Source organism: Phacochoerus africanus, chromosome 6 (genome assembly GCF_016906955.1).
Source record: "Phacochoerus africanus isolate WHEZ1 chromosome 6, ROS_Pafr_v1, whole genome shotgun sequence".
NCBI classification, from domain to species: domain Eukaryota; kingdom Metazoa; phylum Chordata; class Mammalia; order Artiodactyla; family Suidae; genus Phacochoerus; species Phacochoerus africanus.
The window spans coordinates 72,834,855-72,856,168 of record NC_062549.1 but is presented as its reverse complement, the minus strand read 5'-3'; the positions used below and the strand labels follow the sequence as shown (position 1 = coordinate 72,856,168).

The following is a 21,314-nucleotide window of genomic DNA, read 5'->3' as shown; positions in this document are numbered from 1 at the left end:
TGCCAGGTCTGTGTGGCCCAGCCAACTTTTAATCCTATCTGCCCCTCCCCCCACCCCAAAGAAAAGCAAAAAGCTTAAAAAATAAAAACAAGTTGTCCAAAAAAATTCCTTGCTTGGAGCGCATTCGGATATTTACAGCCTTACCCTTTGCCTGCCTAGGACCCAGGGTGGCCAGGAGCAACCCCGTGGTGGAGAGGAAGGCAGGTCAGGGTGTGTCTAGTCATGTAGCATCAGGAGTGGGCTTTCATGGTGAAGCCGCCCTTAGTTGTCATTTTGATATTTTCAAGGACAAGTGTCACATCCCTATAGATAGTAGGAAGTGGTAGAGTCAGAAGGCCTAATTCCCAGTGGTCCATGCTCAAGATGACTGCGACCTCGGACATGTCACTTGTCTTCTGTTGGTGCCAGTTTTCACATTTGTGAAGTGAAAATTGTAACTTGCCCCACTTTGTCAGAGTGTTACTGTGACGATCAGATGGCTAGCGCGTGTCCGTTCGTGCGATGCTCTGGTTGTAAGGTGTTGTCTTAGTCTGTGGTGGGTTATCCAGCTAGGGAATTAGCAGCTGGTGTCAGCTACTCTGACCAAGGAGGTCATCTCCAGACATCAGGCCTGGCTGTGCACCAGGGACCGTCCAACAGGAGGTGCTAGACTTGGAGTAGCCAGGCCTTTGGGATTTGCCAGGAAGGCTTTATTGGAAAGAACTATGTTTGGACCATTGGGGAAATCCAAGTGAGATTGCAACCCTGGTTCCTAGAATTCCATGAGTCTTTCAAAGCAGGTTCCTTGAAGATGACTAAGAACTTCAGCGAATTAGACACATTTTCCTCTCCTTTGTGATGTTTTATTGGTATTTGTTAAGCTACGACTTCGGCTTCCAGGTGATAGAGGCCAGAGGGGATAAAAATGTCTCCTGTCCCTCCGGGCAGAGCAGGATCCGCCCTCGCCACCATCTTCCTCTCTCGGAAGCAAAGTTGTGTAATCCGAAAAACCTGACTTTCCATATTGAGGGTTTATTGTAAGGTAGTAAAACCAGATTTTATATCTCGTTTATTCCGACAACTTCTGATGTGCTTCCAAAAATGGTATTAAGGCAGCAGCTGAGGAAATTTTATGAGATAATGAAGCAGAACAGTTACTGAAAGCCATCTGCTCAGTTGTTTACAAACTTGCTTCAATACTTCAGAGGCAGCGGTGGGGTACGTGTCTGAACTTCACAAGCCGCACGAGGTAGAGCTAAATGGAGTGCGCTGGGCCGGCCGGGCTTGGGCCCTCTCCGTGCAGGGGAGCGGTTGCCAGGCAGGCCTGCTGGAAGCCAGCAGAAAGCACCACACAGAGGTGATTATGTGCCACCATCTGTCACGCTTCAAGCCTACCATACAGCATGGCTAATCAGCCTTGGCAGGATGATGGATGAACAGCAGCAGCTGCCAAAAGCCACTGTTGGCAAACAGTCCCGAAGTTAAGAACTTTCCCCCCCACCCGTCTTCCTCTCCAGGGTCCTGCTGCGTGTCCGCATGCTCTACTACCTGAGACAGGAAGTGATAGGGGACCAGGCCGAGAAGATCCTGGACGGTGCTGACTCGAGGTGGGTGCGAGCCCACGTCTCTCGGTCCAAGACAGCGGCGATGGCCCGGGGTGCGGGTGGGACCGCATCACAGACCGCCTTTCCCACCCCTGTCACCCAGCAGCAGCGCATCTCCCTTCTTGCGTCTCCAACGAACGCAGTGTTTGTCCTCCCAGCCCCGGGGACGTGAAGAGAATCAGGAGAAGCCTGTTTGTATGTGTGTGTGTGGACGTACAGGGAAGCTCGAACCGAGTTAAGGGTGCTCTGAGATGACCTTTACGACAGGGCGCTGGGTGATGAAGTTCACGTCTGTCCTGCTAGAAGGCGGCTGACTCCTGCCCTTTCTTTTAACCTTTGCTCGTTCCCCACACGCGCGCCGCTGCTCAGGTGCTGCTGGTGAGCAGGGGGCGTGTGTTGTATTCATCAGGCGGCAGCCTTTTTGATGCTGGTATTTGTCCTAAATATGACACCCACGGTTGTCCTTACAGTGAAGCCGACGTGTGGATACCTGAGCCCTTCCATGCAGAAGTCCCCATAGACTGGTGGGATAAGGAAGCTGACAAGTCGCTCCTGATTGGAGTGTTCAAACACGGTAAGGGGTGTCTCTGCTGGACCCCAGCTTGACGGTGGGGCTTTGTCTCTATTTTAAGCCTTTTGCACACTCTTTCCAAAGTCATAATATTCATGAGGCTAGTTCCAAAGGACTCTTGGCGTCTACCATTTTCCTGTACTAAAAAATCTAATATGAACTGTAAATATCAGATGCTGTTTTTGAATGTTTGTTGAGTATTTGAGAAGAAAACATTTCTTTCTTGGCTGTAAATAAAACCCAAACCATATTTGTTTTAAAACCAGCCCAGTTCGTCCTATAGCTCTCCCTAAACTTTGCTTCCAGCCCAGCTCCCCTTGCGAGCTCTGCCAGCCCGTGTCAAAGTGGACGGTGGGCTTAACCTCTGCTATTAATCTGTACAAGTGCCTCCTGGGCTTTGTTCCAAGCAATATTTCACAAATGTCAGTGCGGAGAACTCGGGCTCCCCGGAGTGGGATGCAGCCTTGTTAACTTTGAAAGGCTGGGGAAGCAGAACTGGCATGATCTATACAGTGAACGATTCCTGATTATAATCCCAGGTCTCTGGAGGTCGCCGAGGTATTCTCAGCAGCCCAGCCTGACTAAAGGGGAGAATGATGGCTTATAAAACCTTTCATGATTACAGTTTGGCTTGCGGCTCTACAGCAGTTAGGAGCGGTGTGTTGTCGTACACATCCTAATTGAATTGTGCTGTTCTGCTTATGTACTGCAGCCGTGTTTTGTGAGCTCAGCCTAAAAATCATTTTCCCGCAGTGCACTGTTGGGATCTGCCATTTTCCATCTAGTCAACTTGGGCAGTCAAAAAGCAAATTGCAGTTTGAAAACCATAGAGGGAACAGTGTCATCTTCCTGACATGCATCATCCTAAACCTAATAAGACAGGTTCGCTGGCCTTCCGTAGACAGGGATTTCTCAGCCAGTGGTGCAAGTTCCTGCAGGACCGAAGCTGTTCACAAGGAGGGTGGGGTGGACCGTTGCAGAGGTCATCAAGGAACATTACGAAGCCTTTTAAATGCCAAGCAAAATGAGATCCTGGGGACAATAGGGTCAAACATCTTCCCAGGCCTCTCGCAGTTATTCAGAACCCGTTCTTCTGTTAGTATTCGTGGTCATTCTGATGACATCCCTGTGATGGAACCTGCCCCCTCCCACCCCCAAATCTGCCCTGGGCTGAGCGTTCCAGAGAAAGGGCTACTGCAGCCCGGTTCCTTTAAATACAAAGTAAGTGATCACCTCGATGGTGAAATGAACGTGCTGTGTTGCGGCGGTGTTGTGATTCTGGCAGTGACGGGCCTTCCTTGTTTCCGTGTGTGTCCTCTGCCGGCCGGTGGGACGGCACAGGGTATGAGAAGTACAATTCCATGCGAGCTGACCCCGCGCTCTGCTTCCTGGAACGAGTTGGTATGCCCGATGCCAAGGCCATCGCTGCCGAGCAGAGAGGAACAGACATGCTAGCAGATGGCGGTGACGGGTAAGAAGGACATTTTAAAATTTTAATAAACTTTATGTCAGTGTCACATCTACTGGCAGGGTTCACTTCCTATGCCGCACCGTGCATTACATTGCATCTGATTTGGACTTAAGTGATGTTTACCAGTTTAGTCTGTTTATATATCATAATGACTATTTCAACACAATATATGATCTAGATAATCTGCAGCTTGTCTGTCTTTTCCAAGTGATGACAGTACCCCCCACCCACCCACCCACCCTTCACGGCTGCACGTTTTAAATACCAATAGAGTCGCTTTTGATGTCAGACTCTGAATTTAAAGTAGCATCAGACAGGTTCTTACTCTTTCCCAGGCTCCCTTCAGTCTCTTGCTAATCAGTATGATTTCAACATTTTTAAAAATTTTATATAGGGGAGAATTTGATAGAGAAGATGAAGACCCAGAATACAAACCAACCAGAACGCCATTCAAGGATGAAATAGATGTAAGAACTTGAGTACATTGACTTTTACAGCCCCAGTAAAATATTATGTGCCCATATAAGACTTGTTAAACTTTATAGATGATGGCCTTTTCTTTAAAAGATAAAGCAAAATTAAACTGCAAATTAAAATAATTTCTCTTTCTTGCTTTGCTTTCGAGGAATTTGCAAATTCTCCTCCAGAAGATAAGGAAGAACCCATGGAAATACGTGCCCCAGGTAGGGCTCCCTGAAAGTGGGGGGCATGGGTGCTGACGAGTCAGGGACAGGCCCTGCCCCCCAGCGGGGCTGCTGCTGCAGCTTCACAACAGCCAGGTCTTATTTAGAGAATGGGTTCATCTACACAGCCTCATCTCTTCTGTGAAGAATTTTAATTCTTGCTTATTCTTGGTTTTTCATAACTTTGAATTTCTTTGATAACATAACTCTTTTGGGGATTAAGGTCATTTATATATTTATGTTTTACAACAGCTGGTGAGAACTTTTAAGCATCTTTAGAAGTATAGTTTTTGTGAGCAAACCATTTGCTAAGTACCTGAAACAGTGCCAGTTTATAGAGACTACTGCCCTATTTGCCCAACGCAAAGTCGTTAGCTGACAATTGCGTGATTATTTCTTATGTTCAAGGCGATTACATCAGAGGAGAGCACCTTTATCATGTAGTTCATGGCCTAAAGTATGTTTCTTTGTGTACGATTGGTAAATGAACTTGGTGGTTCCCCCCCCAGTTGACAAAGAAATGGTTTATAAGTTGCATACTAATATTATTCCTTAGTATATTTTCAAAAGGAGGGCACTGCAGTGCCCTTCCCCACACTGTCATTGGAATGTTAACGAGTCACCTTGTTTTGATGGAAAACCCCGAGTTGTGGCACGGTTGCAGCCGCACGTTTCAGGAACCCTTTCCCGCTCTCCCAGGCAAACACGGCGAGAGCAGCGCTGAGTTCGGCCAGCTCTACTGGCCCAACACCTCCACCCTGACCACGCGCCTGCGCAGGCTCATTACTGCCTATCAGCGCAGCTATAAAAGGCAGCAAATGCGGCAGGAGGCTCTGATGAAGACCGACCGGCGGAGACGGCGGCCGCGGGAGGAAGTGCGGGCCCTGGAAGCGGAAAGGGAAGCTATCATATCTGAGAAACGGCAGAAGTGAGTTGCTGAGGGTTTACCCAGCTCCTGGTACCTTCCTCCCTCCTCTGCTCTTCACCACTTGTCCGCGGGAGGCAGGAATCACATCCGAGATAAGGAGCATCCGAGCAGCATCTCTCCACTCCCCCCCACCCCCCGCCCATAAGCAGTGTGAATTCAGTTTAGAGGAAAAGCAGCCCAAAGCGTTAAGCCTCTGCCCAGGTGCAGTTCCGGCTAACGTCTCCTTTCTGACAGGTGGACGAGACGGGAAGAAGCAGACTTTTACCGCGTGGTGTCCACTTTTGGGGTCATTTTTGACCCAGTGAAACAGCATTTTGACTGGAACCAATTCCGAGCCTTTGCCAGACTTGACAAAAAGTCCGACGAGAGTTTGGAGAAGTACTTCAGCTGCTTTGTAGCCATGTGCCGGCGGGTGTGCCGGATGCCCTCTAAGCCGGACCACGGTAGGTCCGCTCAGCGCCCACGGGCGAGCCGGGCGGACGTGTCCAGCGCGCCCGGTAGCATGATGCTAAGACGACCGCCTCCCGTTGCAGAGCCGCCCGACCTGGCGTCCGCGATCGAGCCCATTACGGAAGAGCGCGCCTCCCGGACCCTGTACCGAATTGAGCTGCTGCGCAAGATCCGTGAGCAGGTGCTGCATCACCCGCAGCTGGCTGAGCGCCTGAAGCTCTGCCAGCCCAGCCTGGATCTGCCCGAGTGGTGGGAGTGCGGGAGGCACGACCGGGACCTGCTCGTGGGCGCTGCCAAGCACGGGGTCAGCCGCACGGACTACCACATCCTCAACGACCCCGAGCTGTCCTTCCTGGATGCACACAAGACCTTCGCCCAGAACAGGGGGGCGGGCAGCGCCTCGACCCTGAACCCGCTGGCTGTGGGGTTCGGCCAGACCCCCGTGGCCACCCCCGCTGCCCCGGGTCAGGAGGAGAAGACAGTGGCCGAGGGCAAGGCCGAGGAGGCGGAGAGGCCTGAGGTGAAGGACGAGGAAGAGGAGGCGGAGGGCAGTGTCAAGGACAAGAAGAGGGACCGCGAGGCCGAGGCCAGTGCTGCCAGAAACGAGCCGAAAGGGGTGGAGGTCGGTGCGGACACGGGGCCCAAGTCTATTTCAGAAAAGGGTTCTGAGGAGGATGAAGAGGAAAAACTGGAGGATGATGACAAGTCGGAAGAATCCTCCCAGCCTGAAGGTAAGGCCTGGGCCCTGAGGCCGCTCCTGACACCACCCCGCCCCGGAAGGTGTTTTCATGTCTGGTGACCAGCGAGCGCTGGGTTTTGTTTCTAATGAGTGCACCTTTTTCTCCTGTGAAGGGATTGTGTCAGGTGTGCCTGCATGTCTGCTTTGCTCTGATACTGCCTGTAAACATCCTGTTGCAAACAACTTCTCAGAATTATTACACACACTAACAATTTTAAAACAAATGATGTCTAATTATTATTTTTCATTCATAAGTACAGGGTAGGAGGAGAGTCTGGGAAGAACCAGTTCTGTTCCCAGCTCCCAGATAGGTTGCTCTACCTGCCGCCAAGGGAAAATAAGGTGGCACATTTTACTTTCCTGCTGAAGCTGCAACTAGGGACCACCGCCAACACATTAGCCCTTTTTCCTGGTGGAGGAACAGAGGCTTCCGGCTCAGAGACTTGGCTGTCATTCAGCCTCCTGCCAGACTCTTGTGAAGGATGCCAGATGACTAGCGACATAGCCTCCCTAAGCCTCTGCTTCCTCATCTGTAAAATGGGAATAATAACTCCAGCTGCCTCGCAAGCTTTTTAAGCAACAAATGCATAAAAATGCCTAATACCATTCCAGCCATAGCAGGTACTCAACTAAACGGAGCTTCCTGGCATTGGAATATGAAATCGTGTCTGTTCCACACTTCTTTTCAGTGGTGAGTGATGCACACTAACTCCTTTCTCAGCAGGAGCTGTCTCGAGAGGGAAGAATTTTGATGAAGAAAGCAATGCTTCCATGAGCACAGCCAGGGACGAGACCCGGGACGGTTTCTACATGGAGGACGGGGACCCGGCCGTGGCTCAGCTCCTGCACGAGAGGACGTTTGCCTTCTCGTTTTGGCCAAAGGTCGGTGGGGTTTTATTTTGTTGACCCAAAGCACTGAGGTGGAGGGAATCATTCTAGCTTGATTTGTTAAATTATTTTAAGGGAAACTTTGTCACCGTATATGGAGATTGTAGATTTTTCTTATGTTTTTAAAAGAATGATCTGGAACAACCTAAGGAAAAAAAATCTGTAGAACATTTTTGTGATAGGAAGCAAAGCGAATAAGAAAAAAGTATGGATCTTTGGTTCCTTGTGGTTTTTTAGGTTACTTGTCTACTGTAGTCCATGGATTATTGTTTCCAAAGACTCACTCATTGGCAAAAAAAAAAAAAAATTGTGATTAAGAAACACGTACTACGAAATTGACAGTTTTAACCATTTTAAAGTGTGTGGTTCGCTAGTGTGAAGTATATTCTTATTGTTGTAAATGAGATCTCCAGGACTTTTTTTATCTTGCAGCTCCCCTGCCCCACTGCCCATAGACAGCCACTGTTCTACTTTCTGTTTCTGTGAATTTGACTGCTTTAGCTCAGATGCCTCATATAAGTGGAATCATACAGTATTTATTTTTTTGTGAATGGCTTATTTCACTTAGTATAATGTCCTCAAGGTCTATCCATGTGAAAGATTGTAACAGGATTTCCTTCCTTTTTAAGGCTGAATAATAATCCATTGTCTGTATATACCACCTTCTCTTTATCCATTCATCTATTGATGGGATGTTTGGGTTTCTTCCAGCCTTTGGCTTATTATAGTGCTCCTGCAAACATGAGTCTATTAATCTTTCCTTGAGACCCTGCTTTCAGCTTTTTTGGATACATATGCAGAAGTGGGATTGATGGATCATACATGTTAGCTCTATTTTTAACTTTGTGAGGGACCTCTGCACTGTTTTCCGTAGCAGTTGCACCATTTTGCAGTCCCAGCAACAGTGTGCATGGGAAAATGTGTGGTCTCTTAAAACTGTGGGGGGGTTCTTTTGTTTTTAATCTGCAGCAGAACTTTCAGGTTTAAGACAACTTCATGTATTCGGAAACCTGTAATCTTCTAATTCCAGGGAGGGTGGGCTATTGGCCCATTGGCTTGGTTACATTGTGAGATGATTCAAATGTAATTATCTATAACCAAAAAAGCAAAATGGAAATTACTTTTTTTGGCCAACTAGCATAATTTTATAATCAATCTCTATGTAATTTGGGTCTGTTTTTCAGAGTGGGGAGATAATCATCCTGATCACTGTAACAGGGCTCTCTGGTTTAAGATAAACAATATCAAAAAGGCTTTGGTCAACTCATCCCCAGGCTGGTCTTCCCTAGTGGTAGCTGTGAAAGAAGCAATGTGACATTTTTAACTAAAGGAGGTACTATCTAGACGTATTTCCCCGTTTTGCTCATCTTCCTTACTGAGTTTAGAAGGGAGTTTTACAGATCATCCAAAAGGTCTTTTGCAGGCGGCATGTTTAACCTATGAAAACTGGGCTTAAGAGCTGTAATTAGAAATTGTTAACGTGCACGCTTCAATGAAACTTGAAGTGATAATAGGTGGGGAATGCGAATTGACACTCATTAGGTGCTCCTAGGTTGGTGCCCACTCATAATGCGGAACTTTATTAATAGTGACGCTAATGATGTCCCGCTTCCTGGGACAGGCTGAGGTCCAGCCTGCAGACTGAAGCACCAGAGCGTCGAGAAGCTAAATGCAGGCTTCCATTGTCTCCTCCTGATGTTTCCCAAAAATCTTTAGCCTGAACCATGGTTACTTGTAAAACTGAGGGATGTTTTAGTTATGTAATGTTCTCGAATATATGTGATTCAGTGTTCATAAGGGAAAAATAGGGAGTTTTCTGTGCTGCGGCCACCTCCGGACCTGACGCCAGAGTAAAGCAGTTCTGGTGGGTTTTGTTTATTTCCTTGCTTGCTGGCTTTTTGTTTATTTACTTTTCCTTTTTGCCTGCTGCTGCTGCCGCCGCCACCACCGCCGCCACCAAGTGACTTTTTAAACCTTTTCTGCTCTTCAGCATCTTGGTGGGTAGATTTAGCTCCTCCCTTTCACCGGGTCTTCGTTACAGTTTCGTGTGCCTTTTCTTCTCCCTCCAGGACCGAGTAATGATAAACCGATTAGACAACATCTGTGAAGCAGTGTTGAAAGGCAAATGGCCGGTAAATAGGCGCCAGATGTTTGATTTCCAGGGCCTCCTCCCAGGCTACGCGCCCCCCACCGCCGACAGTCCCCTGCAGAAGAGGAGCCTGGCCGAGCTCTCCATGGTTGGCCAGGCGAGCATCAGCGGGAGCGAGGACCTCACTGCCTCCCCTCAGATGTCCAAGGTCAGTCAGAGCGGGTGGCGAGTGCAGCTTAAAGATGAGCTCTCCTAACTCGGTTTGGAAGCTTGCGGTCCCTGGTCCTACCTAAATGTAAGAGGGGCCCCTGTTCCCTCAGCCCCGCTTAGCAGCCACTGACACATACTTCCTTAAGCTTCTTGTTCCCGGTTTCCGAAAGCCAGCCCCTTTGATCTACAGCAGGTGTGGTTTGGGCTCACTCTTTTGTTTTGTTTTTTGTCTTTTTAGGGCCGCACTGGCGGCCTGTGGAGGTTCCCAGGCTGGGGGTCAAATCTGAGCTGCAGCTGCTGACCTGCGCCACAGCCACAGCAATGCTGGATCTGAGCCGCATCCGTGACCTACACTGCAGCTTGTGGCAACGCCAGATCCTTAACCTACTGAGCAAGGCCAGGGATCGAGCCCACATCCTCATGGATACTAATCAGGTTCGTTTCCACTGAGCCACAATGGGAACTCCGGGGCTAACTCTTTTTTTGTGATTTTTCAATAGGAAGACGCCCTCAACCTCTCTGTCCCTCGCCAGCGGAGGAGGAGGAGGCGAAAAATCGAAATTGAGGCCGAAAGAGCTGCCAAGCGGCGAAACCTCATGGAGATGGTCGCCCAGCTGCGGGAGTCTCAGGTGGTCTCGGAAAATGGACAGGAGAAAGTTGTAGATTTATCCAAGGCCTCGAGAGAGGCAACAAGCTCTACCTCAAATTTTTCATCTCTTACTTCAAATTTTATCTTGCCTAATGTCTCAACACCGGTGTCCGATGCCTTTAAGACTCAAATGGAGCTGCTCCAGGCAGGCCTGTCCCGCACGCCCTCCAGGCACCTGCTCAACGGCTCCCTGGTGGACAGCGAGCCTCCAGTGAAGAGGAGACGGGGAAGGAGGAAAAACGTGGAGGGCCTCGATCTGCTGTTCATGAGCCACAGACGGACGGCACTGAGTGCAGTAAGTCAGGAGCTTCCCCCTCCCCCCCGCCCCGTGTGTGCCCGTACTGACGGCCGCTGCCCACGAGGGGCACATGTCACCCATGCTAAAGAAGTAGAATCACAATGAACAGTCGTAGTTCTGAGCTGGCAGGCTGTGCTGAGCGTTGATACAGAGTCCTCGGCCTGAACCACGTGTGGCTGGAGGACTTACTCTTCCCAAGATCCTGATATACCGATGACCCTTGGAAGACTAGCCCCAAATAGAAGCGTGTTCTTCTGAGCCTATAATCATCTTCTCTGAACCCTCGAGGTGGAAAAAGCATCACTTAAGAGTACTGATATGTTCTGGGCCCGACATCTATTAGAGCAGTGTACGTGTTCAGTTTCAGGCTTAAGATTTGTGTTCGTATACAAAGCTCTTGGTTGCGAATTCTCCTGCCTCCATAACTGCTATTTTAAAAAGCTCAACTGCATAGAGATCTGTGCTAGTTTAGGTTTGCATGAAATGTATGCCGATGGATTGTGACTTTTCTTCTTCAGTTCAAAGGAAATGAATGGAGTATACTCAGAATAACTCTCTTCCCTGCTCTACCCCACCACTCACCTAAAAACGGGCTAGCCAACTAATGATGAGGATTTTACCCCAAAGAACCCAGTTATGCGCAGTCCCTTTTTAAAGTGTTGAAATTGATACAGGGTATCTTAAGCCCCATGGATTTGAAACCCAGGTCAGCACAGGGATGCTGGAGCTGGTGCCCAAGGAGCTGGGATATGGGCAGCAGGCCCATACCCTGGGCAGTGGGACACAGTTTGGGAAACACTGAGGGGAAACGTCGATTTCAGTATGTTCCTTAGTCCATCCCTGTTGTTATTGGCCTGATTTTTAGTTCTCGAATTTAGAGAAAGCTTAATAACTTAAAAGAGTAGGGAAGACATGGTGAAGTTAGAGTCTGGAAATGACCAAATAGCCTGGACTGAAACTTGCTCCCTGGGGGGTCTGATTAAAACAGAAGCATCCAGGAGTTCCCATCGTGGCTCGGTGGTTAACGAATCTGACTAGGAACCATGAGGTTGCGGGTTCGATCTCTGGCCTCTCTCAGTGGGTTGAGGATCCGGCATTGCTGTGAGCTGTGGTGTAGGTCACAAATGGGGCTCGGATCTGGCGTTGCTGTGGCTCTAGCGTAGGCTGGCAGCAACAGCTCTGATTCGACCCCTAGCCTTGGAATCTCCATATGCCGTGGGTACGGCCATAGAAAAAAAGACACACACACACACACACACACACACAAAAGAAGCCTCCAAATGGTTAAAAGATAATCTTCAAAACTCATTTCCAATGTACCAGTCATTATAATGATCATACGGCTCCTTTTAGAATCTTGTAAAAAAATACACCTTATGATGGATCAGCTGTGACTGGTTGTTCCATAAGTTAAAATACCATTTCTATGTCTGTCATCCCCAAAGTGGTATCGCCAGCAATTAGCCTTCCTGCTGGGAACCACCCCTAATGCCGAAAATCCTTTCTCCATATACGTCAGCAAATCAAGGATTTTCTGCAGCTCATGAGGCTTCATTCCCTGTCATTTTTCATTGTGAATCTTATGATTGTCTGTGGACCCTGTGTCAGGAATTTACAGTCAGTAAGCGCAAGTACTATTTCCTATTGTAATTAGACACCCCATGCTCAACTTAAGCCAATTTTATTCCTACGTGTATCTTAAGCCATTCCTGAGAATTTATTGTTTTATTTCCTAAATTTGTATTTAGCAACCTGGCTCAAAACTCATAGGGGATGTTAGAGAATGTATTTTTATTTTTTAATTTTTAAAAATTTTATTTATTTATTTTTTTACTCTTAACTGTCGGAATTTGGGGATTCCTCATTTGGCATTACAGAGGGTTATGTGTTCATAAAATACGAGAAGAATGCTAATTGATCTGTAAATGGGCTGAGTAGTGGAGAGGTATATAGGTCAGCAGGGTGACTTTTACGCAACAGGACAGAGCCTGAAATCTTGCAGTACTCAAATTGGAGACCACGATGCCACCATGAAAAGCAAGGGTGCAGTCTCCTGCATCTGGCGGCATTGTGGGAGCCGGCCCACCCTGTGCTGGACACTGGGATGTGGGGAAGAAAGGCCTGACAGGCGCTCGCACCAGTGAACTCAGTGTTTCAGACGGGTGGCCAATAAATAGCGTGTCACTGTTGTGGGGCACGCCTGGGGTGCTTCGTGAGCCCAAAGGAAAAACGGGAATGTGGGGAGGAGGATGTGGGGAGGGACAGACGGGGAGCGTCCCTAGAGACAGTCATACCTCTTATACCTCTGTGAGAGGTTGAAAGTTTTGTGGAAGTGAGTCATTTGGAAAGAGGCAGCAGGGAGAGCATGTGCCAAGGGCCTGAGGCCAGAGAGAGCCCGTCGTGTCTGGTGAACTTCAATTTCCTGGCCAGGAAATGTGGTGAGGAGGCAGCTTCAGGAGAGGCGAGCTTGGTGACAAGGTAGGATGCACGTCACAGAGGGCCTGGACTGCCATGCTAAAGGACTTGGCTTTTATCCTGAAGGTGATGGGGATTCAAAGAAGGGTGGGCTAGAATCAGGGAGGCCATTTAGGAGTGAAAAAGGTGCAACCCGAACCAAAGCGGGAGCAGTAGGAATGGGCAGATGGGCCACCTTAAAGACGTCTGCAGGTCGAAATAACAGTTTGAACAGTGGCTGGATGATGGTGGAGTCATGACCTCGGTTAGACTTGATCTTTCCAAGGCTGCCACACACACCTAACGGGAAATACTGTACTACCAATGCAATTGTACTGATCATGGAGTGCCGAAAAGCTCCGTATAAACTGGCTTTTGGAACGTTCCTCTAATTATAATTTCTTTAGCAATGCTCCCCAGGATCCTCAAAAGAAACCAAGAGGCTACCTTTCATGCATATCAAGCCCAGACTCCACTCCATGTGTTTCTTCCTAGTGCCTTACTTAAGCTCTCAAATACGAAGCAGTGATGGGCAGTGAATTTGCCACATTGTTACTAATTCTACAACATGATGCATGGTATCAGGTCCATCTTCTAGTTTAAGAGCTGTTCCAAAACTGATATTATTTCCAGTAGTTTCTTCCCCTTTCAGATTGGAGATCCGTGATGCTAGGTCAGCATATTCTTGGGATAGGATGTTATCAGGATTTCTCTCTCTCTTTTTTTTTTTTTGTCTTTTTTGCCATTTCTTGGGCTGTTCCCTCGGCATATGAATGTTCCCAGGCTAGGGGTCGAATCAGAGCTGTAGCCGCCAGCCTACCCCAGAGCCACAGCAATGCGGGATCCGAACCGCATCTGCAACCTACACCACAGCTCTCGGCAACGCCGGATCCTTAACCCACTGAGCAAGGCCAGGGATCGAACCCACAACCTCGTGATTCCTAGTTGGATTCGCTAACCACTTAGCCACAATGGGAACTCCAAGAATTTCTCTCTTCACGTGAGGATTCTGTCAACTTTCCGCAGGAGGATGCTGAGGTGACCAAAGCTTTTGAAGAAGATATAGAGACCCCGCCTACAAGAAACATTCCTTCTCCTGGACAGCTGGACCCAGACACGCGGATCCCTGTTATAAATCTTGAAGACGGGACTAGGCTGGTGGGGGAAGACGCTCCTAAAAATAAGGATCTAGTTGAATGGCTGAAGCTGCATCCCACTTACACTGTTGATATGCCAAGTTATGTACCAGTGAGTATTAAAGAGTCGAGACTTGGGGGGATTCTTGCTAGGTTAGTCCATTTCCTTCTGTACGATGAAGGAATCTCGGGTCCCTCGCTCTGCCTTTTTTTTTGACTGTCTCGTTACCACAGATGTTTCCTGGTTTTTGTGGTTGTACTTTCTGCATTAGAGAAATCAGCTTCAGATCTGTCCGATGTGAAAGGCAGCCTGGTAGTTATTTGAAGACACCTAGTATGCATTTCCTTGCTTTTCCCTTCTCTTACCAAATAGATGTAATTCTATTTCTTCACATGGCATCATTTCCAGGGGGTCTCAGTATTGGGAAAACACTCCTGAACATGCTATAATTGGTTCCCGGACCAGGTCTGCCCAGCATAGAATATTATGAAGCTGTTATTGCCAAGATTTGAGCAGCAGCCCAAGTTTTTTTTTTTTTATTGGTTTCTTTGTTAAGCAGCTAACACTTTTGCTGTATTTTAGACGGTAGCACGATCTTCAGACGATTTGTCGCTTAAACTGTTTGCTAGCTAGCAGTGCAGATTTTTTACATCCTATACTTATGTGGTTGAATTTTTAAAAACTTAAATGGAGGGGTTTACATGTTATTTTGTTGAGTTTCTGCCACTCAGAATTTGCCTTCCTGCAAAGGCTTTTTATCTCTTGGATTGGGTCTCGTCATGTATAGTCTCATGTCAGAGATGTGAGATCATCTGTGTATCCATTCAAGTCACTGAGTAGAGATTAGCAAAGGTTCTGGAGAAAGTTTCCTTTTTAAAAACCGTGACTTAGTTAAATATTTGAAGAAAAGACTTTAAGCAAGATTATTGAGAGACAAAAGGAAAAGCACACCCTCAGCCTCCATGTTTGTTTCTTAAGTATGCATTTCCTTGCTTGGAAAAAAACCATAGTTTGTCCTTTCAAAGAAAAGTATGGTTTCTAATAATGATTCTTGAAACTTCCATAATAATTGAAAATGGCTGGACCACTCTGTTCGTCATTTATATAGGAAAGACTAAGTACTACCTGCAATTTTACTAAATATGTTTTGTTTTTGTTTTGCAGAAGAATGCAGATGTGCTGTTTTCCTCATTTCAGAAACCGAAACAGAAACGACACAGATGTCGAAACCCTAATAAATTGGATATAAACACTTTGACAGGAGAAGAAAGGGTGCCTGTGGTCAATAAACGAAATGGGAAGAAGGTAAACATTGGGAGAGAATTGAGGTCTATGAGATTTCTTCTCCCAGAAAGAAGGATTTTAGGAGTTCCCTGGTAGCTCAGTGGGTTAAGGATTTGGCATTGTCACTGCTGTGGCTTGGATTTGATCCCTGGCCTGGGAACTTCCACATGCCCTGGGTGCAGCCAAAAAAAAAAAAAAGAGAAGAAAAAGAAAGGATTTTCTTCTGACATCTTTTATAAGGGAAATGAATCATGTTTCTTCCAGAATATACGTGTATGATATGTGTGTATATATACAGATGGGGAGGGGGAGGGAGAAGTTGTCTGTTTCTTAACCATTTTCCAAACGCCTCTCCCCAGATGGGTGGAGCTATGGCGCCTCCGATGAAGGATCTACCCCGGTGGCTGGAAGAAAACCCCGAGTTTGCGGTTGCCCCAGATTGGACTGATATAGTCAAGCAGTCTGTAAGTACAGACTCTGCCTTTTTGTCCAGAAAGGAGAACCACTGTTTTCCTGATTTTTTCTTTACTTTCTGTTGACCATGAATTATTCATTTATAACTTATTCTTGACTTAAAAGAATTACCATAATACATCATTTTCATACCTCATTAATATATCATCTTTCCTTGTATCAATATGTCATTAACCCAAAGTGGATTGATTGGACAGCTCTGATTTAAAAGGGCCTAGAGAAATATGCATACTCTAGGGAGGAGGGGTCCAGGTAAGCCTGGGGGATTTATGGTGGTCGAGATCCTTAAGATTAACTGTGACTTCTGATAATTAAAATAAATAAAAAATACAACAGTTCTACCTAAAACTTATTTCAGCGCTTTTAAAAATTAATCAGTTAATAATAAAGTCTTGATTATTTGGGTTTTTTTTTATCATTTAAATTATACAGTAAAAGTGCTTATTTTTCTTTTGGTGTATGGTCTGTCTTTACAGTAGTTTCTGCATTCAGACAGTTCCGTCCCCTAAAATCCCCTTGTTTTATTCTCTCTCCCCACCCCTAGCCCAGGGCAACTGCTTGCTGATGCGTTCTGCAGCCCTAGAGTTTTATCTTTTTGAGGCATAAATTATGTAACCTTTCTGACCCGGCTTCCTTCACTCATCATACTGAGAGTCATCCAAGTGGTTGCGGGGGTCAGAAGTTTCACTGCGGCTCAGCCCTGCAGTGCGTGGAGGTACCCTGGCTGCATTTATCCATCATTTACGGAAGAACACCTGAGCTGTTTCCAGATTTTGATATTTATGAGTAGAACTGCTTTAAACCTTCGTGTACAGGTTTTAGTGCAAACATGAGTTTTTGTTTCTCCAGGGTAGCTACTACAATATAATTGTAATTAATTTGTCCATATTTTTCAACTTCCTTCTGCTGTTTTGTGAGTTAGCTGTAGTTGCAGATAACGACGTTTGTCTCACCCATAGCCTTGAACTTTTTTCCCTGCAATTCAGCATACTTCGGTGAGCTACTATATAGTGCTGAAAAATAGAATTTTTGCTCTCATAGGTTTAATCCTTGAGCTTTTAGACCAGAAATACTTGCTCATGTATTTGCATTCGGAATGGAAATTCAGTGTTCAGGTCCCAGCAGAGGCCCACTTGGAGAGGAGGGCTTCCTGAGCAACTCTGACAGCCCTTGTGTGCCTCTCCCTTCCCTTCAGGGTTTTGTTCCTGAGTCAATGTTTGACCGGCTTCTCACTGGACCCGTGGTGAGGGGAGAGGGAGCCAGCAGGAGAGGACGGAGGCCCAAGAGCGAAATCGCCAGGGCAGCCGCCGCTGCCGCGGCCGTGGCCTCCACGTCGGGGATCAACCCTCTGCTGGTGAACAGCCTGTTCGCTGGAATGGACCTGACGAGCCTGCAGAACCTCCAGAATCTCCAGTCTCTCCAGCTGGCGGGTCTCATGGGCTTCCCGCCGGGCCTGGCCACTGCGGCTGCCGCCGCCGGAGGCGACACCAAGAACCCGGCGGCCGTGCTGCCCCTGATGCTGCCCGGCGTGGCCGGCCTGCCCAGCGTCTTCGGCCTGGGCGGGCTTCTCAACACCCCGCTGTCGACCGCCGCCGGCACCTCGGCCCCCGCGGCCGGCCCTGGAGAGGCGGACGACGGCACCTCGAAGGCGGACGAGAAGGGCGCCGAGCACGAGGACGAGAACAAGGACTCCGAGAAAAGCACAGACGCCGCCCCGGCTCCCGACTCCGCCAATGGCTCTGTGGGTGCTGCTCCGGGCCCGGCCGGCCTGCCCTCCAGCCCGCTCGCCTTCAACCCCTTCCTCCTGTCCACCATGGCCCCGGGCCTCTTCTACCCATCCATGTTTCTACCTCCAGGACTGGGGGGATTGACACTGCCCGGCTTCCCCGCACTGGCAGGACTTCAGAATGCCGTGGGCTCCGGCGAAGAAAAGGCTCCCGACAAGGCTGAGGGGGGTGCCTTCCAGGAAGAAGAGAACGCGGAAGGCAGCGATGCGGAGGAGAGCCTGGACAAGACCGCCGAGTCCTCGGTCCTGGAAGACGAAATGGCACAGGGGGAGGAGCTAGACTCACTCGACGGGGGGGACGAAATAGAAAACAATGAAAATGACGAATAACCAGTACCAGTTCCAGTTAAAGTGTTTAAAACTTTTGACAAGTGGTAGTCCTACTGTTTACACTCACAGTTAATGTTCATACCTAGTTTTATAAGCTGTTCTGTAACATAGTGTAGCAAAAAAAGAAAAAAAGAAAAAAAAAGTCCAAGTCATGTTATACAGGTGTGTCAAAAGGTATCTTGGTCATTAAGTATTGTGCAGTGCATTATTTATTATCCCTAGGAGAGATGAAATTTGAGAGGTGAACATGTCTTTTTAAGGAAACTTCCATAATGCTCTGCTTTTTCACCCCCCCCCTTTCTTTTCTTTTCTTTTTCTTTTGGTACCATTGGTATTATAATAAAGAGCAATTTGTAACAGAGTGGCACTAATGGAAGGAAGTGCTGCTCAAAGGAAGTATGAAGTTATATATTTAATTTTTTAATTTTAATTTTTTTTTTTTTTTTTTTTTGCTGTGAAGGTCAAGATGAAATTTACCGTACATATCATACTTGCTCGTTTGTTTCCCTTTTTTTGACTGTACGGGGGTTCCCACACTCGCACATACACACACATCCATACACTCTGACAATCTCCACGTTAGTGTGAACGTCTCTGTCCTGAGGCGCAGCAATAATAAGGCAGCTGTTGAATGTGAAGGGTCCCTTTGGAAATTAACCTACTGGGAGGGTTCTTGCCAGACAGAACTACAGTTCCATTGTCTCGTGGTCTTGTAATGCACTGGTATAAACAAAATAAATAGATGAATAAATAAAGAGTGAGAGAAGAGAGAATCAGGTACCTTTTTTAAATTAAAGGACTTTGTTACTTTAGCCACAAAGCTAAAACAGCATTACCTCAGCTCTAAACTAGCCTTGAAGTTTACAGACATGACTTTGTAAATGTATTGTTTTTCTTTGTTGTGATGTCCTTTTATTTTTTTTTCTTTGAAAACTGCTATCATGTAAGATAAAATGTAAATTGCTGCCAACTGTAGTAATGATGCTTTTAATAAAAGTGACCCATGATATGCAGAGATGTAATTATAGAATGTAGTATAGAAGGGGAACTGGTGTTCACTCTATTTTTTGTATTCGCAATAGATGCAAATACAGCATTCTGGCCTTCGTACAGTTTCTTGCTATATCCTCCTATACCAGATTAGCTGTTGGTAATATGCTAAACTGACTTGTCTTCAGACTGGACCGGAAGAAAACCCTTAATTTGCCTTTACCTAACACTGCTCCAGAGAGCTCAACCGAACCATGAGCGGAAACCTCCTATTTCTCCCCCCAAAGGGCATGTGAGACCAAGACTACATGAAAACATGTGCAGTGCCTGATAATGTGGTACACCGAGCAACAAAAGGGCACATAGAAAAATGAGGCTTTAATAGGCACACTATCTAGGTCATTTATCCTTGGTTAATGGGGAGAAAGACACAATGCCGTGGTGTCAGATAGGGACACAAAGGCACTCCGGTGTCCTGCGGACCCGGGGTCCGCGCCAGGACCATGGAGACCCGCGGGGACTACAAACGGACCTGCTTAAGCGAGCACGTGCGAGCGCGCGTGGACCACGCACACGCACACACGCCGGCTCTCGCGCGCCCGCGTAGGCCTGGGAGCTCCGGATTTGTGCACCTCTTATGACCTTTGATATTTGAGGTAAACTAGAATTTGAGATCCTCTATTTTCTCCTTGTTCTGTCACCTGACCAAACACAAAGCCCTCTTTCCTTGCCGTGAAAAAGTAGAGGAAGAGAGGGTGGAGCCGGTCTGCGTGCCGGCTCTCTCCCCACACCCTCCCCCCGACATGCAAGCCATCCCCCCCTGTAGATGTCACCAGGCAGCCTGCCGAATCCCTCTTAGACAATGAGGTTTGGTGATTTCAAATCCCAAGATGAAGGTATACCCATGATGATTCCGGAAAGGGAGCTACGTGAAGTCTCCACCTTACAGACCTGTGGTCTCTTCACCTGTCGTTTTGACTCGGAAGTTAGCACGAGGGTAGTTCGCAGGGGAGAAAAGTGCCTTTAAGAAGAATAGTTTCTGGAATGGAATCTTCAAACGTGGAAGAAAAGATTAGATCTGCGCAAAGTAGAGAGAACGTAAATAATTTAACTGAAAGATTTTGTAAGCCTTAAAATAGGACTTTAAGGAGGGAGAGTATGTTTCATAAAATGAGTCTTACAGGGTCTTCTGAAATTCTTTATAGCATCAGAAGTTTTCCTATGACCTTCTGTAAATAGAGCATGCGATGTGACTTTGTGCCGGTTAAAGGAAGATGCTGAGAGCAGTGGTGATCTTCAGAGCAGAGGCATCAATTGCTTGCGGCCAGAAGGAACGCTGAGATGATAGGTAGGTCAGCATCATCTGGGATTTATCTGTTAAGGTGGCCTTAAAGGCATTCAAATGTCCATGTTGGAAAATGCATTTTTTTTCTTTTAATGGAATGAATGCTTGTTATGAGATCTCGAATTTACCTCCTTAAGAAATATTTTAAATTCAGCCTGATACCCCCTAACCAATGTCCTTGCAAGCTCAGTATAAATTTAGCACTAAGGTGCCGAGTACTTTCTCTGGTGGTGCTGCCTCACTGTCACTTCTCTGAGAGGGAAGAGCTCTTCATCCTCCAGGAAACTGAGACCTGGAGACTTTAAGTAACTGGCCAGCACTAAGTACAGGAGCTGGCTTGGGACCCAAGCAGACTGACAGAGCCTGATTACAGTTTCCTGAAATCCTGCACAGAGGTCTCAGAGAGAAAATGAGTCTTTAGTGGTGATTTGAAGTGCTTAGGGCTTTTATATTTGTCCATTTCCCTCCCTCACTCCTCCATGAGGGATCTTAAGTTTCAGTGGTTATGGAGGCAGTCCATATGAAGTAGGGCCTGGAAGAGTGAGCTCTGACCAGGGAGACTTGAGTCCCAGTTATCTCATTTAAATTTGGTTTTGTCCTGCCTCATGAATATTTCAATTTTATAAAGAAGTCAAGTCTTTAAAAAAGGTTAACTTGCTTAAGTCTCAGAGCTAGTAGATAGCAAACCTGGTATTTCAACTCAGACTGAGCCAACTCCAAAGCCCAGGCACATAACCCCTGCGCTGGGTTAATTAACATTCATCAACAAATGTATTGGATGCTCTGTGCTAGGTACTATTTTAATGACAAGAATGTAGCAAAAAGCAAAACAAAAATAGGCTAGTCCCTTGCTGTCATGGGGCTTCTCTGCTAATAGAAAGAGATAGGTGATAAACAGACACAACTGAAATGTTTGTGGATTGAGGATTCCTGTGAGGGCGATGAAGTGGTCAGG

General features: G+C 47.1%; 1 protein-coding gene across 3 annotated transcripts in view; it reads left to right on the top strand.

Annotated features, from left to right (window-relative positions):
• The window catches only part of CHD7 (chromodomain helicase DNA binding protein 7), a 184,137-nt gene extending 165,001 nt beyond the window's left edge, over window positions 1-19,136 (top strand). The window contains exons 24-38 of one of the 3 annotated variants that reach the window (XM_047783868.1): window positions 1,497-1,586; window positions 2,054-2,157; window positions 3,496-3,625; window positions 4,020-4,092; window positions 4,251-4,308; window positions 5,008-5,236; window positions 5,471-5,679; window positions 5,770-6,417; window positions 7,147-7,307; window positions 9,383-9,610; window positions 10,113-10,556; window positions 14,040-14,261; window positions 15,315-15,455; window positions 15,794-15,898; window positions 17,104-19,136. In XM_047783868.1, coding sequence (XP_047639824.1) covers window positions 1,497-1,586; window positions 2,054-2,157; window positions 3,496-3,625; window positions 4,020-4,092; window positions 4,251-4,308; window positions 5,008-5,236; window positions 5,471-5,679; window positions 5,770-6,417; window positions 7,147-7,307; window positions 9,383-9,610; window positions 10,113-10,556; window positions 14,040-14,261; window positions 15,315-15,455; window positions 15,794-15,898; window positions 17,104-18,024 — 3,763 coding nt within the window. In that variant the 3' untranslated portion in view covers window positions 18,025-19,136. Of the gene's footprint in view, window positions 1-1,496; window positions 1,587-2,053; window positions 2,158-3,495; window positions 3,626-4,019; window positions 4,093-4,250; window positions 4,309-5,007; window positions 5,237-5,470; window positions 6,418-7,146; window positions 7,308-9,382; window positions 9,611-10,112; window positions 10,557-14,039; window positions 14,262-15,314; window positions 15,456-15,793; window positions 15,899-17,103 lie in introns of all 3 variants that reach the window. The other 2 variants (XM_047783867.1, XM_047783866.1) reach the window with 2 other exon arrangements.
• Window positions 19,137-21,314: the final 2,178 nt, after the last annotated feature.